At 39.8% G+C, this 17,262-nt stretch overlaps 2 protein-coding genes across 7 annotated transcripts; both read left to right on the plus strand.

Moving 5' to 3' along the window:
• Nucleotides 1-335: 335 nt before the first annotated feature.
• Nucleotides 336-3,336, plus strand: LOC117568822 (ADP-ribosylation factor GTPase-activating protein 1). Of its 2 annotated transcripts, XM_034249697.2 has the most exons (5): nucleotides 336-717; nucleotides 1,235-1,818; nucleotides 1,880-2,084; nucleotides 2,525-2,584; nucleotides 2,675-3,336. In XM_034249697.2, exons 1-5 carry the CDS (start codon nucleotides 658-660, stop codon nucleotides 3,194-3,196), a joined length of 1,431 nt encoding a protein of 476 aa, XP_034105588.1. In that variant the 5' UTR covers nucleotides 336-657; the 3' UTR covers nucleotides 3,197-3,336. The 2 variants fall into 2 exon arrangements, with proteins under 2 accessions (XP_034105588.1, XP_034105589.1); XM_034249698.2 differs by lacking the exon at nucleotides 2,525-2,584.
• Nucleotides 3,337-4,114: 778 nt separating this feature from the next.
• On the plus strand, nucleotides 4,115-16,789 carry LOC117568821 (calcium-binding mitochondrial carrier protein SCaMC-2-A). Of its 5 annotated transcripts, none has more exons than XM_034249692.2 (9): nucleotides 4,115-4,263; nucleotides 5,046-5,834; nucleotides 6,531-6,657; nucleotides 6,717-6,804; nucleotides 6,879-6,990; nucleotides 13,810-13,878; nucleotides 14,047-14,205; nucleotides 14,270-14,843; nucleotides 14,908-16,789. In XM_034249692.2, exons 2-9 carry the CDS (start codon nucleotides 5,313-5,315, stop codon nucleotides 15,141-15,143), a joined length of 1,887 nt encoding a protein of 628 aa, XP_034105583.1. In that variant the 5' UTR covers nucleotides 4,115-4,263; nucleotides 5,046-5,312; the 3' UTR covers nucleotides 15,144-16,789. The 5 variants fall into 5 exon arrangements, with proteins under 5 accessions (XP_034105583.1, XP_034105585.1, XP_034105584.1 ...); XM_034249693.2 differs by having other exon boundaries at nucleotides 4,122-4,263; nucleotides 5,052-5,834; XM_034249694.2 differs by lacking the exon at nucleotides 13,810-13,878.
• Nucleotides 16,790-17,262: the final 473 nt, after the last annotated feature.

Raw genomic sequence — 17,262 nt, forward strand, 5'->3', positions numbered from 1 at the left:
AATTTCCTGTTGGGTGGCTCATTGATTCAAGATACCACTGTGTGCCCCATTGTCGAGCTTCTCGTACTAGACGATAGTGGCGCTAGTGTACACATACTATAAATAATGCTATAATAGCAGCCATAAAAAGCCAGAGTGACCACAACCATAGAAAACAATCGTTTTTTGTCATTAATTGCACAACTTTTGTACAATCACAAAATGTACAAAGAAATTCACATTCTAATCATATATGAAGTGAATATTAATATGTTTTCTGATTGTTTATTTTTATTTGACAAGTGGTTAAACAAGTGCTCACACGCTGAAAGGAACGTATTTTGGCATTTGCTCGCTGCGGTCACACTAACTATGAGCATTCCAAGTTGAACATTGCATTAAAATCTATTTTATTTTGTCAATTAATATTTAAGAGTGCGCTCAAGGCGGTGGCAACAGATGCACAACGCGATTAAATGTGTTAATTCAGGTGCAACAAGTTAATGTTTAGTGATCGCAGTTCCATGAATGTCGTATTGCAGTGAACAACAACAAAAGATTGCAGAACTACGTCGACGTCAGCAAAAAGTTTATACGCCAAAATACTAAGGCAAATTTGTTGTGTTAACAAACAAAAAAGAAAAAAAAAAACCCGTTTGTTAGCCGTCAGCTGTTACCATGGCTAGCCCAAGAACACGCCGTGTGCTACAGGAACTAAAGCCCCAAGACGACAATTCGGTAAGGTTAAAGCCATGTTTAATACCTGCTATGCAAACGGATTAAAAGGTATAATTGTTTAGTGGTCAAGCAAAATCCGCCCGTCTGTCTGTCCATTTATACAAAAGCCTATATCTTAGATTAGATAAGCAAGAGTCTCTGAACTTGATGCGAATATATGTACGTTTAATTAGGTTTGAATTAGAAATAATTTATTTGGAAATATAAATCAGATTTTATCTTGCTACACATAATAATAAACTTCTCAATGAATTCTGAAAATGTCATTACTATTAAAAAATACCCTTATCAGTTGTTCGAAGAAACAACTGGGAAATATTGTAAAGAGATTTTGCGAATTTCATTATGTTTGAATAATAATGTTATAACATCTGTTTCCAACACTGATATTAATGTACTTCCTTGAAATTGGGTAGCGAGTACATCGCAGTCGATTATTTTTGATTTCTAGCTTTCTTAATAGATTCATCTGCTTCCGCCTTATTATTTAATTCTTCTAATTATTTCCACATATCAGAAATGCTTTGAATGTGGTACCCACAATCCTCAATGGGTCTCAGTCACCTACGGCATTTGGATCTGTCTCGAGTGCTCGGGCAAACATCGCAGTCTGGGTGTGCATCTGTCCTTTGTGCGCTCCGTGACCATGGACAAATGGAAGGACATCGAGCTGGAGAAGATGAAGGTCGGCGGCAATCGCAATGCACGCGAATTTCTCGAAGACGAGGACGATTGGAATGAGAAGGCGCCAATTACGCAACGCTACAACTGCAAAGCGGCGGCTCTCTATCGTGATAAGATATCAACGCTGGCACAGGGCAAGAACTGGACTCGTAAGGAGGCAGAATCGCGTCTGAGCAGTAGCAACTCCTATAGCTCAATTCCAAGTGGAGGCAACAGCAGCTCGCAATCCCGCTCAAATGCAACAGGTTATGGTGGCAATGCTGGAGGCAATGTCGGAGGTGGCGGAGGAGGCTATCAGAATGGCGGAGGCGCCTACAATGAGGCGGGTGGTTATCAGCAGTTCCAGACACAGGAGTTCAAGGATCAGAAGGAAGAGTTCTTTAGCCGTCGCCAAATGGAAAATGCTTCGCGGCCTGAGTAAGTAGGAGAAGTAATTCAAATTGAAATCGGTAATATAAATCAAACACTTTTATGACAGAAACTTGCCACCAAATCAGGGCGGCAAATATGCTGGCTTTGGCTTCACAAGAGATCCACCACCGAAAACACAATCTCAGGAGCTCATCGACTCCACGCTAACCACTTTGGCATCCGGCTGGAGTCTGTTCTCATCGAATGCCTCCAAGCTGGCCAACACAGCCAAGGAGAAGGCCGTGACCACTGTTAACTTGGCTTCAACTAAGGTATGTCTTATTGTCTGTGTGTCTATATAAACTACTCAATCTTAGAGACTGTAAGAGCTGGAGACAACAAATTTCTTAACAAACGAGTATTGCTCATAAGCTAATTAAGTTTGTTAGCAAACATGAATCAATTAGAATGACGCACGTAATTTTAAAGATTAAAATATTTAGCACCTTCCATAATATCCACACACATATTTTTTTCTGAATTCTTTATTTTAGTTGAAAATCACTGCCTTAGTATTTTATTGCATAGTTTTTTTTATTTTCTTAAACTAATTTCATTTTTGTAATAAGTTTATTTTCCCCTGATTCAAGCTACCAGGTATCTCTGAGTCGATCACCCACGACTGTAGTTTGCTCACTTGTTGCTTTTTCTTTCTTTGTTTTGTTTGGTTTATTTATCTTGGTTTTTATTTCTTATTTCGTTTTGTTTGTAGATTAAAGAAGGAACTTTGCTAGAGTCTGTGCAGAGTGGTGTTACAGATGTTGCCTACAAGGTCTGTAGTTATTTATTTAATTTTATCACTTATAAGTTTGTATTAATAACTACAATTGAAATTATTAAACACTCATTTGTTGCTTGGCAGGTGTCGGACATTGGCAAGCGTGGCTGGAACAACTTGTCCGGCTCGAGTTCAACGGGTCAAGGAGGCGGCTACAACGATCCCAGCCAGGAGGATAATTCATACCAGCGCTCACATTCGGTGGGCGGCAATCTGGCTGGCGGCTTGGGACAACAGAGCGGCGCAACTGATAGCGATTGGGGTGGTTGGCAGGACAATGCCAACAACAAATCGCACTTGACCAGTTCTAGCTCATATCAAAATCAACTGGGCAGCAGTGGCGGCACAGCTAGCAGCGGATTGACCCACGATGATGATTGGTCTGGCTTCAACACGTCCAGTTACCAGAATGCCGAAACCTCGTATCAGAATGCACCGTCAGGTGGTCAGACAGCTCGCCGCAACATGAAGCTACAGGAGACATCGCACAAGTTGAGCGAAGGCTTTGACAATCTGGATGTGAAAAATGTCAAGGCTAAATCCACAACAGCATCGAGTGGCAAAGCAAGCGCCGAAGATGATGCCTGGAATTTGTTAATGAACTAAAACTTAAACAAAGAGGCGACAAGAAGTATAATTTGATCAGTTAATTCAATTTGTTTTGTATGATCTTTTGTTGTTGTCCTTTTGTTAATGAGATCCCCTGCAATTTATTTTGTAAACGCATTTAATGTAATTCAAACGGATATTAAGTTCACAACTTTTTTTCGTGCTGATTTTCAGCAAACCATTTCACAGGCTAGACCAATTTTTAATGAAAATATTGCAAAACGAATTAATTAGCCAAAATATATCTATAAATGGAAACCATTTTGGTGTTTTGTTATATTATAAATTTTTAAAGTTTAAACTAAGTAGTGTGCAGATTCAAATATAAATTTAGGCGGTAAACTGGAATTGAAATCAAGCGAGCTGGCAACGCGACCAATACAATATACTGTATCTACTAAAATACGTCCATATGTTCATCAAACTGCTCTTACCAAAAATTGCTTCGAATGGAAAAATGTCGTTACTGGTTCTTTGATATTGAATTTTTCTGAAAAGTGTTATTTTCCGACTGTTCAGTAAGAGAAGGATACTTAGGTGCAGCAAACAAATTTTCTAGATTAGGTCACGATTTTTCTAAAAACACGAAACTAAAATGCTTTTTGAATTGACGCGCCAATTTATAAGCGTTTTGCAATTTATCGAAATCAGTATGGCAATGTAACCTCTGTATTTTGGTATATACCAACGGCCTTCAAAAATTTCTTATGGCCACATTCTCTCAAATAAAATTGTTTAAAAAAACTGTTTTTATGCTTAAATTCAACTGTAAAATCTTAATTTATTCTCTAAATACTAAATTAATTCGTAATATTATAGTTTGGCTGCAAAAAATAATAAACAATATAAGTTTTAAAAAATTTCCAAATCGGTTATCGATAGACAGTGCAATCGGTGGCGCACAGTTTTAGTTAGTTGTTTTTTTATCACAAGCGAGCTCGCTGCTGGTCGTGTTCTTCCGTTCGTTCCGCAATAAATTTAAAAGTGTATTATAAAATACGGATATATCTATATAGACGACGTCTTAAGGGACAGGCGCAACTGAACAAAAGGAAATTTGGACCGTACGTAACGCCCCAAGAGAGCCACTTTCTGGTGGTTCATATCTTTCTTTTTCTGGGTATCCAATTCCGCCGTCGTGTATCAGCGTGCCCTTGTATGAATGTGTGCGTGCGTTTGTGTGAGCAAAGAAGAAAAAAGCGTTCGCAGAAATTGAAATTTGCCAAATTGGCAAAATGTAATTAACGTGTGCAACGTGAGAGAGGCGAGGTGCTGTTAAGTGAAAATATCCAGATGCTTATCGACGAATTTAGTCTGAGCTATTTGGATAAAAGAAAGTTCCAGCATCGTGTCCTGCATGCAGCCCGCCCCCACACCCTGTATAGGATACGCTGGTGTGTGTGGCTCTGTGCGTGTGCCTGCGTTTGTGTGAGTGTGTGAGTGCGGGGAGTTGTCAATTTTCAAGGCTTCTGTTTCTTCCGGGAAACGAGCATAAAAATCAATGCGATTGCGATTGCCCAGCTGGCAGCCAAAAAACTCACTGAAAATGCTGAAGAAAAAAAGAAAAATGCAAGAGAAAGTCAGCAATGACTTCATTATTTCCATGACATCAAAAACGGGTTCCGCGTTCCAGCAGCTGATTCGCTGTTCGTAGTTCGCTGCTTGAAGCCAGAGCGGAATGAGGGAATTGGAATTGAAATTATGCTAGCGAGAGAAATTTCAAACAATGCTTTCAGATATAATATAAACTGTAGATACACGATTAGACATACATAAAACATACATATATTTACGAATTTCTTCTGTGTGAATAAACAGCGAACCGTTCAATTTCTTTTATTTATAGACCTAGACCTTCTTCACGCGATACGACGACGGGATCGAGACAGCAAAAACAATAACAATAGCAACAGTTCAGTTTCAGTTACCCGAGCCCAACAATCAAAATGTGCCAGCCATAAAGCATAGTGCTCCACGTCGACATAGAAAACTCCACTTAGAAAAGGATTTGAGATCGATCCTCGATCTGCGCCAAAAAAAAAGACAAGACGACATTTTTTGACGACAGCAAAAGCAAGTAATACTTGATACAACGTTAAGACGAGTCTGGAGAATGGTTAAAAAGCAAGTCGATTTTGACAACAACGCGTCCTTAGTATTAAGTCAGCAGCAGAAGCAGCTTGAACAGCAGCCACAGCAACAACAGCAGCAGCCGCAGCAGCATCAAGATCAACAGGAGGCATCGCAACGTATCGATATTGACTTGACGCCGCAAGGGGTGCAAGAGGAGCAAAGCTTCAATTACGCACAGCAAGCAAATGCGATATATGCACCGTCATTGAGATCAGCAGCAGCCAACTATGAGAAACTTGTGCCGCATCAGCTGCATCTGCAACAGCACCATGCAACTGCAACGCCCTACAATCTCAACATTGTGCCGCCACAGACACACCTCGCCATCGACGACGTTTCTGGCGTGCCCATCTCCATTATGCCCAACGAGATACCGGCCGAGGATGAGGAGCGACTCGAGCGCATCTTCAATCAATTGGATCGCGATGGCGATGGCAAGATCGACATACACGATCTCTCGGCGGCCCTCCACGAGTTTGGTCTCTCGAGCGTTTATGCGGTGGTGAGTAGCAACAACAATTGGGCAGGGGCCTCATCTAGGTGCTTAGCTTCAACTATGAATAGAAACTATATAGCCAATAGGCATGATGTAGAAGCAGGCATCTTAGACCCTATATACAGTATGCTTGATCAGCGAAAACAATAGCGTCATGTCCGTTTTGTTATCACAAATGCACTGAAGCTGAAACTAAAGCAAATATAGTTTATTTTAGAAGTAGGTCAACTAAACCGCTTTGTGTGCGTCATTGAAAAATTATAGACATAAAATTTGTAACACAGCAAATTACACAATGTAAATTATTTTTGAAAATTTAGTTAAACTCTTGCAATAAACTAAACTCACACAAATAAATTTCATAGGACGAGTCAGTTTGGTGCAGCAACTATTTAGAATGCTTTAAAAGAAAGTGCCGAGTGTCTCAACGCTGAAGACACTCGTCGACTGTGGTCTCGCGGCATGGCAAAAATGTGGCAATTTATTTCTAAGGTGCGCATTTACATAGATATATCGATCTAGTTGCGCAATGAACTGTCGACTCATAACGTTGTTTGCCAGCTTATTTTATATTTTTGACAATTGCTTGGGTTGGGTTGGCTAGGCCAAGGTTACGCCCAAAATTGACGGGGTCAGCCAAGCATTTAATGACTATAAACATGCTTATTATAATGGCATTACGTATTACGTACGCTTTCACAGAAATTCCTGCAGCAGTCGGACAAGGATCAAAGCGGTAATGTGGGATTCGCCGAGTTCCTTACCTATGTGCGGGAGCACGAGAAGAATTTGTGCCTGCAGTTCTCGCACCTGGACAAGAATCGTGATGGTAAGCAAACTACTATTCAATTATTTTGATATATGAAAGTAATATTTTGTGTTTTGCAGGCAAAGTGGACTTAGAGGAGTTGATATCGGCATTCAAGGATCTGGGTCTGGACGTGGACATCGATGAAGCTCGCAAACTTCTCGGCAGGTTGGCAAAAAATAATATAAATTTAAAATTATTTATAGATCAATTACTAATGTATTTACATTTTTCCTGCTTAGAATGGACAAGGATGGCAGCCTGAATATAAGCTTTAATGAGTGGCGCGACTTTATGCTGTTGGCGCCCTCAACGGACATTCATGATCTAATCAAATTTTGGCGGCACTCTACTGTAAGTTCTAATGCATAAATTGCTGACGCTGCTTTACGTAGAAGTAGATATTTCTCTTTTGTATACATCGCTTTGTTGTGTGGTCAGAAGTTTGTACAGACTGCCCGACTGTTTGTTTGGATTGTAAACGGAGCCTGTGCAAACTTTGGCAGCTGTTTAAGTTTCAGTTTCAGTTGCAGTTCGAGTTTGTACTCTGTTGCTCTCTCCTCTGTATAAATAGACTAGTAGTCTAGACATAGTTTTGTTTATTTTCATATATCGTATTCGTATTGCATTTATAACTAATTGTTCAACCTTTCTCTCCAACCTGCCCTGTTTCGTTTTGCGCCCATATAAACAAAAAACAAACATCTCTTAACACAACTATGCGTACTATATTCGCTTTAATGTAGTACCTGCATACACACAACTCCTGACTAACTGAGGAAGATCTCAAGGTACATATATATTCAAAAAGTCAAAGCTAAAAAAAACCTATTAAAATTACCATTCATAACTGTAAACGTAGTTAGGTTCTTCACACTATTCATTGCTCGATTTCCCAGTCGTTCTCCTTGCGGCCGGCCATTAAACTACATTACTATTCATTCACCCCACTCAATCTCACACACTAGTTGCATTAACTTAAGTCACGGGATATCCCCCAAGCAATATCAAGCAATGACCCATTGCTGCACTAAGAGATCGCTAAAGCTCAAAAAGCTCTGCTCAAAGCTCGCTCCGATCTCTCTATTTACAGATCCCCCAACGCTCTTACTCTCTCTTGCGGCTGACGTAAGCCAGTCGCTTTAATTTCATCATACTTTTAGTTTACATTGTGCTCTCTCTCTCTCTGTCTAGGCGACTGATCTAGCTGATCGCACTCTTATCACAATATTTCAGCTATCTAACGATGCGTTGGCAAGTCGTTGTTGTTGTTGCCTCTGCCTCCGCGGCTTTATCAATTTGGGGGACTCTGACACTTTCATTCATTTTATCGGCTTTGTTGTCTGTGCATAATCATTCTGTTTACATTTCGCTCTCTTCTTTGTTGTTGTTGTCCAATTCATTCATTTCAATTATTTTGAATTTTCGCATGTAATGATTGTATTATGGCATATTATAATTTAACGATTATCCTCGAGGGAATGCACCCAAAAACGCTCCTTAGTTGAGAGTGACTCAAACCCCAGACTGCATTTATTTTTGGTTTGCGACATATTGAATATTCATTAGCTAAACCAGTTCGAAATGTCTGCGAAAATACAAGATACTATATCTGTCGGATACCTGTCTGGCAGCTGAATATTCGTTTCGTTGCTACGCAACCTTTTTGCATTCTATTCCTCATTAGTCTAATGAAATGTCAAACTCGAATTTCGCTAGTCTCGCCATTAAGCATAAGAAAAGCCAGAGCATTAATAGATTAATTCAGACGTCGCTCGTTTGGGGGCTCGTTTAATTAGACAACACTGTACGTAATTAAATTCAAATTTTTGGGATTAGTTGTTTCGAAGAAATGCAAATCGGGCGCATGGTATTGCTTGATTTGCCAAAACAACTGCAATTAACAGTGGGCAACAAATGTTGAATCATAAACAAATTTTCAATATGCAAAATGTTCTCAGTATTCTTGTGGATTCCCTTTAACCTTGACCACTTTTTGCATCTGTTTTATCTGTTATCAGTAGGGATGCAATTCCCAGAGGGTTTTTTCTGAGCAGAAATGACGCAAAATGGGTTTTTTTCTTCTCTTTTCACTTGCTCATTTTACGATTACTGCTTTGCATTGTCACATTTATAAATTATGTATGTGTCGCTTAGTGTAATTGGTAGCTGATAAAAGTTGTTGTTTTTGTTGTTCAACGATGTGCAAAATATTTACGGTAGAAAACCGTTTGTCATTGTCAATAATAATAGGAGAACGATGTTTATTAATGTCAAGTACCCCATAATTCCTGTCTAGAAAGTGCTTTTGAGTGCATTCAATAATTGTCAACAATTTGGAGATAATTTACCATTTTAGTGATAATTTGAAATAGATCAACTTTCTGTATCTATTTTTAGGTGGGAAGCGCAATTGTATTAGCAAAATATTTACTTTTTCAGACTCATAACATGTGTTAAATGGTAAAAAAATTTGCGTGGTACTATTTTTAGAAGTGTTTTTTTAGCTTTCCATTGAATTTAGTGGTGTTAGTGGTTAAGCTTTTGTTAAGGAATAAAATATGAATAATGTCTAGCTAGTTAACATGAAGTAAACCTTGGGATAAAGGTCTAGTTTTATCTTAACTAGAGATGAGAACAATAGAATAAATGACGTGACTTACCATTGTCTGGTTTTAACCCATGTTGAACTCAAGATAATCAATATCAATTGTTGTCGTTGCTTTTGTTTTCCCCCTGAAACTGGATCCGTTGAAGGTATTTCAAGTAACAGTATTAGCACCCCCCAGCTGTTGTTTATTTGATAGCTCGATTACTTTCTGTTGTAAGCTCATTGTGACTGCATCCCCCACAAATGCCATAAACATTCCAATTGTATTCCAATGTACGATATTTATTTGTGTCATAAATTAATTAAAACCATTGGCTGAGTTATTGCAACCCGTTGGGTAGTTGACTAAACCATTTCCAGCTGACAATAAATGGGTGTGTCTGGCCTTGAGAGTGTTTAAATATTCTTTATTTATAATAACAATTATAACTATTGTGTATGAACATATTTGAAGCAGCAAAGTTATTCAGTTTTCTGATGCACGATTCATTTGAATAGGATATCTAGAAGTTTTGTCACAAAATTTGGTATCATTAGTTCTCATAGTCTCTCTGAGATAGAATTGTTTATATGACTAGACAGACAGATAAACGTATACCCTTCTATAGTAGCGCATATAAGTAAAATGCTCTCTGGTATTTGTAATGTCAATTTGGGCATTATGTAGAAAAGTTAGCGTTGTGACGTTAAATTGCAATCTGTAAAATTTCCATAGACCGGCAGATAAATTGCAAGCCCGCCTGAAATTTCGTTGTAAACATTAGAAGTGCTACGACGCAGTAGCTATAGAGCCGGAGACGGGGCGACAGTCCAGTCTCAGTCATACGCCCGTCATGTGGCTATCAACAAAGCTTTCCCGGTTTGCCCCGCCAGCCACTTGACGCTGCTTTCGGGTGGGGTGAGGAGGGGTGCCCTTGATTAAGTGCGAAATCGGTGCGAACCGGTTAAGCATGCGAAAATTGAGTCTACCATAATGATAGCGAAAAGAAATCAGTAGTAAACAGGGCAATAGCATAATATATACAGCTCGTGATACATCGGCCAGACTGTCTGGAATGGAGACGCAGATAAAGACAAAAGATATCGTAAATATCAATATTTGGCATTCGTAGTATTGCCATGAATTCCTGCATAACAAATTTTTTGGTGTTTCTTTCGTACATCTCTCAGCTTGCGCATTTGAGCGGCTAATTGAGCATTATTGTGTGTTATTCATTGTGTTATTTGCCCACTACAACTATTTCTTTGATAATTGTGGCGGGGTGGAGAGGGGAATGCTTGTTGTTTTGCGACTGAAGCGCAGAGGCCATCTACGCTCTCAGCGGGCGGCGGGTGCAAGCGGGAGGGAGAGAGCCACGCGCCAGCTGTTTTGATAAACGCAGAAGCGGAGCAAGCGAAACACAGCGCGACGTTTTGTACTTTGACGTTGATAGTCGACGTTGACGTTGGACGTTAGCAGCGACAGCGACGATCGCTGTTGCTCTTGCTCTCAGTCTTGTGGCAGCTGGCTCACGCGTAGGTTGTGTGCGCGCGTTAAAAAATATTGAATATTCAATCCGCTCCTCGTAGCATTATTATATAATCTTACTGAAGCGAAGACGTCTCTTTATTGCATTCTTTCGTTGCAAGTGTAAACGCGAATTTAAACTTAACGACGCGTTTCGTGTGCGAATCAAGCAAAAGATACCTTCGCTATATACTCAATTAACTCATTAAGCAGAGAGACTGAGAAATGCCGCATAATACAATTTTGTAACAGTGAAAGTTTTTGCAATTGTTTCAACACAGACTGCAACACAAAATTAGTGAAAGCAACATACAACAAAACAAAATATATTCACGTGCCGCACAAGCGGAAATCGGGAATTATACATCCATAATTGATTGTGACTCGCACATCGCACAAGTTGGCGGGTGCGATTAAAAGCTAATTAAATACAAATAAAAACCACAGATACCCACAAATCTATCGATATGTTGCGAAACGGCACCTATCAATACAATTTGCCAGTCGATTACCATAACATTCAACAAATGGCAGTCGCTGGCGACATGATGGAGGATTTCGTAGTCATATTCCGTGACATGATGGGACGGGTAGGTGTCTAACTGTCTGTCTCTCACAGACAACTTGGTTAATTCTCATTACGCGGAAATTTACCCACGCTTAGCTTTGGTTTTTCCCATTCATTTCCCCAACCCTCGTGAAATCACATTCGCAGACTCATTCCAGTTGATTGGAAGTTGACTGAGTCATCAATAAGCACATTTATCTTATCGTTTCACTAGCTGTACTCTCCTATAGAGAGCAGTGCATAATCTGCCAATCGCTTCTAAAAATACCCTAGAAATTGCTAGCGTTGCACATTCCAATGCACAGCATACACATACTTCATCTCACTCTCTCGCATAACTTTTGCAGCAGTGGTGCATTTGTGCTCTCCTTCGCACGTGTGGTGGCATCTTTGACTCGACTTCAGCTTGACTTCGCATTCGCTTCACGTTGTGTTGCGTAGACACGCGTGGGGAGAGGAAAGCGCGGGAGAGGGGCGCATGGCAACAGCGTGCTTTTGCCAAGTACTGTTGCTGCTGCTGATATGGGGAACCGGTCGATCCCCCATCCACCGTCCGCCATAAAAGTCGACCTCCCTATTGCCCTAGTCTTCGGCTGTGCGACTTCGTCTTCGTCTTTGTCGATCGTCGAAAACGTGTCGACGACATACTTTACCACACAAACACATAGACAAGCACTCAACACTTGTACTCCCAGCTGATTTGGAGCTCTTTGTCTCTCTTGCTCTCTCACTTTGGCAAGTTGGCGCCTTGAGGGGTTTCATTAGCTGTATTGCTCTGTTGCTATGCTGTTGTTGCTCTGCGACGTCATTCATTATGCTGTGTGCAAACTCTTTATCCAAGTATGGCGCTGAGTCATGTGCATCGCTCGCTTGGTCGCTCTCTCTCTCTCTCTCAGACATTTGTGTGCGTAAGGAATTGTTTATAAACTTGTTGAGCTAATGCCTGCTTACATTGTTTTTCCCCATTCATATTTGTTTACTTGGGGGCAAACACGTCTTTTGCTCTCGACACGTCTCTTGACGTCAGCGTGTGATGGAGTGTGATCGTTGATCCACAAATGTGCTTGTGACTCAAATGATTAAGCAATTTTCATTTATCTGGTTTGTGACGAGTGACGTTGCAGGCGCTGCCACCCTGCTGTGGCAGCGCTGCCCCCTCGCTTTGTTAGGCCTGCTGCGCTTACCTTCAAGCCTTTGCATTGATTGCCTAACCTTCCCACTTGGCCTTGGCTTCGGGTTTCCAAAACGCGTCTCTCGTTACGGTGCTGCCTAACAATCTATTGAAGTTGTAAGCCATCGTGGCCAACAAGTTAGTTACCTGTAATAGCTCCGCTTTTGTTCATTGCAATGCGGATTCGTTTTCTATAAAAGAGCTTCGTTGCGAGCGAGCGATAAAAATGCGAAAGAGTATAAAAATAGACCCAATTCATAGAAAATATTTTTCGTTTTTAGTACAGAGAAGATACCACATACATATTTCTCTTGTCATGTGCTTCCGTTGTTGGCCGAGCAATCAAGACAAGGCAAATAATACTCGTTGATTTGGCAAACGAAAAAAGTGGGCAAGTCAATGCCCATTCAACTGAATGTCAGTGCCAAAAATGCCAAATAAATGAATGCTTTTATGCATATTGCAAATACAAATAGCATATAAAATAATTAAATTATACTATACTATACACAGCTTTTGTTTGTCATACACTAGACAAGAACATATACATATATTCCTTTTAGTTTTTATTAGCTGCATTTGCTTTAGCTTATTTTAACTTTTATTTGCTGTTAGCCTTTTGGCTTTTTGCCTTATTATTATGATTACTGCATGCTCGTTGACTTCAAAAGCTATTCGCTCGCTTGTTGACAAGGCAAATGAACTCTCGAAAATTATCATAATTGTTTTCATTGGTTTCACCTTGCAATAGCATTAAAATAAATTTAAATATTCACGAAGGTTTTTCCAGTGAAAAGCTTGAAGAAGATGATGCTCAGCTCGCTGATGAGAACACAAGACCCATCTTGAGCTTATCACCTTCAGACAGCTTTGCATTATCAGCTGCGCTCAATGTTTTGTGTCTTATCAACGTCTCTGAAATATATACGCTTTAAATTCACTGGCTAATTTAAATTGCTGTGTGTTGTACGTTCCCCGGGTTCAAAGAGCACTAAATCCAATGCGCTTGCCAAATTACGCAATTACGAAGGGAGGCACGTCTGGGATAAACAGAAATCACGCAAATTAGTTTTAGTTGCCGCCTCTCGCGTGTGCGAATGATATAATATGTAGTTGTGGTATAATGTTTTCTTATTATAGAACAAAACAGAGACAACACACACACACACCACACTCTTTAGTCTTCCGCATTTCTGCTTTTGCTTTGGCTTTCTCGCCATTTGTGGGAAAGCTTAATTCGATTACCTGTTCGCGATGTTGCAACAGGATGACAACTAACGCAATCCCTTATTTAACCCTTAATCTACCTCCCCCAGGCAGGTGTGCAAAGCTGGCTAATCTCGGTGATGTTGCTCGGTCGCAAGTATTCCATGAATAAAGATGTGGTCAGCATATATATTTATTTTTATTTCTTTATTTTGTCATATCATATTAATTACGTTCCCTATCCCCGTAGCCCCTCAATATACATAGTTACTGTAGTTTAGCGAATGCTGTTGCAATTTATAATTGTTTATATTATTAATTTCACATTTGTCTTGCTCCTTTTGCAGTACCTCGACATTGGCGAGGATATGAATGTACCTGATGACTTTACGCAAAAGGAAATGCAGACAGGTCTCTGGTGGCGACACCTGGTGGCCGGTGGCATCGCTGGCGCAGTGTCACGCACTTGCACAGCTCCGCTGGACAGAGTTAAAGTGTTCCTCCAGGTAAGTCTTTACATTAATTAACTTTTAATTCAATTACGCTACAATTATGTGTAATCCACTTTAGGTGCAAACTTGCAGAATGGGAATCTCAGAGTGCATGAAAATACTGCTAAAGGAGGGCGGTTTTCGCAGCATGTGGCGCGGCAATGGCATTAATGTGCTCAAGATTGCCCCCGAGACAGCGCTCAAGTTTGCCGCCTACGAGCAAATGAAGCGTTTGATTCGCGGCAGCGACACCACACGACAGATGACAATCGCCGAGCGTTTCTATGCTGGCGCAGCAGCTGGCGGCATCTCACAGACGATTATCTACCCCATGGAAGTATTAAAGACACGTTTGGCGCTACGCAAGACGGGACAGTACGCGGGCATTGGCGATGCGGCAGTAAAGATCTTTAAGCACGAAGGTGCGCGCAGCTTCTATCGCGGCTATGTGCCCAATATGCTGGGCATTCTGCCCTATGCTGGCATCGATTTGGCCGTGTATGAAACTCTCAAGCGTCGCTATATTGCCAGCCACGACAACAACGAGCAGCCCAGTTTCCTGGTGCTGCTGGCTTGCGGCAGCACGTCGAGTGCGCTGGGTCAACTCTGCTCATATCCATTGGCGTTGGTGCGAACTCGGCTGCAGGCACAATGTAAGTTAGCCACGACTTTCGCTACTCCCTGCACTTTGCTAATTATATTACTCTTGCATTGCAGCTGCCGAGACAATTTCTGGCCAGATACGGAAAACACAGATTCCCATGAAGAGCAGCGACGCACACAGCGGCGAGGAGACAATGGTGGGACTGTTCCGCAAGATTGTGCGACAAGAAGGACTCACAGGACTGTATCGCGGCATCACGCCAAACTTCCTCAAAGTGTTGCCCGCCGTTTCCATCAGCTACGTCGTCTACGAATATTCAAGTCGAGCGCTGGGCATTAAGATGTCGTGATTTGTTTACACACTGACGCTTATGTGCAGCTGCGCTGGCGATGTGGCATGTGGCGGCCGTCTGCAGTGCGGATGGCGACGTTTTGTTATGGTGTGTGATGTGTTGTGCAGTTGTGCGGTTGTGCTGGCTGGGCAGATGGGATTGCACCGCTTTGTACAGTAAAAATAATAGGGGATAGGTGTAAGGTGTGGTTATGGCATGCCCCAGCCCCGAGATGCGCTCTCTCTCCATCTCACTTTTCGCTGCAAACGCCAATATGTCGACGACGACGAAGAGAACGAGGCCGACGATGACGACGACGTTGAGAACGAAAATGAGAACGAGGACAGATCTTTCTCCAGGGAAGTAAAGGACAACTGACGTGGACTAGCTGCTTTCCTTAAGGTGTAGAACAAGAACAAGTCTCTTCCATGCTCTTGGTGTATATTTCTTTATAATTTATAGTTAAATTAGTTTTGGTTACTTTCTAAAATACAAATTAAGTGATACTACGGCTAATTTATTTATAAACTAAAACAAAACAAATGCAAACAACAATGATGTTATAATTAGGCATGTGTGTGTTGTGTGTTGTAAGGACGTGAATATGGACAAAGATACAAGCAAAAAAACACAAGATCCTACAAAGAAACACAATAGGTGCAGGCCGTTATAACTTTAAGTGCTTATTTATTTATGTTACATAGGCTACAAACCGAGACAATTTGCAATCGCAGAATGTTTAGACTAGTTATGTGGAGCTATAAAATACCAAAAAAAAAAAAAAAGAAAAGAAAAGTAAATCAGCTAATAGCGAATGAAAGCAACTAAAATCTAAACTTTAAAAACGGGCGGGGTGTAGAAATGAAAAAGGAATGAAACGAATACAAAATAAATACTTAGGAGCGTTTTAAGCTTGTACACAGAAAAGACATAAAAACTAAAGAAACTACTCGTATTTGTTTAGCATAAAATTACAAGAACATAACTTAACGTTTTGAAATGTGATGATAATAGTTTATAATATATTTACACATCTACATACATACACAACACGGACACACTCACTTTCACACACACACATACATATAATACCGACCTATGCGCTTGTAAAAAACAGTCGCAGTTTTGTTCGACGGCGAGGCTGAAAACTTTTTGTAGCATTTTATTTGTTTACTTTTAGGTGACATTTAATTCTTAGATCGTAACGCAAGTGAAGCCAACGAGATTAATTGTGACTAAAGCAAAACGGAAAAACAAAATTATCTTATTTATTTTCATCCAATATCAAACCATAAAAACTGTAAATTCTAATTCTGGGATTTTTATTATTATTATTACTATAATTATGATATCATTATTACTATATGTATGTCATATTTACACTTAATTAGCCAATTGAATTTTTTACTGTACATTTTTAGTGAAAATAGTACTACAAACTATTTGTGAATTCTCTTAACTATTATTACTTACGCATTTTTTGTAAAACTGTAATTAAAACTGCAACTGAAACTGAAACTGAAAACTGCAAGTTGAAAGAAGCATCATGTTCAGTTTTGGGAGAGAAACATGAAACAGAAAAATAAAAAGAAAACGAACACTCATCCATTGAAAACAAAGACAAGATCAACGCATAAATAATAAAATCAAATTTTTAACTACAATTTGACTACCTTTTTCTGTTAATTGGTATTTGCTGTTATAAGCATGCTTAATTCTAGTCATAGCAAAGAGATGTTAAGCTAAAAAAAAAACAACAAAACTATATCCACTGATAACTGAGCTGTGAGTTATGCTCAATTCGGTTTATCTCTCTGAACTATACTCTCTGACTCTCTATCTCTTGTAATACTTATGTCTTTTCCAAAATAGTTGCAACAACCGAATTAAATGTTAAATATATTAAATATACCAGTCTACAATTGAATATTTATACAGTAAATATATATTTAATGAAGATATTCCATTGATAATTGAATTCAATACAATACGATAACTCGATTTAATATACGAATATAAGTATAGCTGCATATATGAATGTATGTATGTGTGCATATATTTATATATTGTTATATTTTTGTACGTTTAGCTAATTTTTAAATAAATTATTTAATGTGATTTATATGCCCTACTCAAG

The sequence above is a fragment of the Drosophila albomicans genome, chromosome 3 (assembly GCF_009650485.2).
Source record: "Drosophila albomicans strain 15112-1751.03 chromosome 3, ASM965048v2, whole genome shotgun sequence".
Lineage (NCBI taxonomy): Eukaryota > Metazoa > Arthropoda > Insecta > Diptera > Drosophilidae > Drosophila > Drosophila albomicans.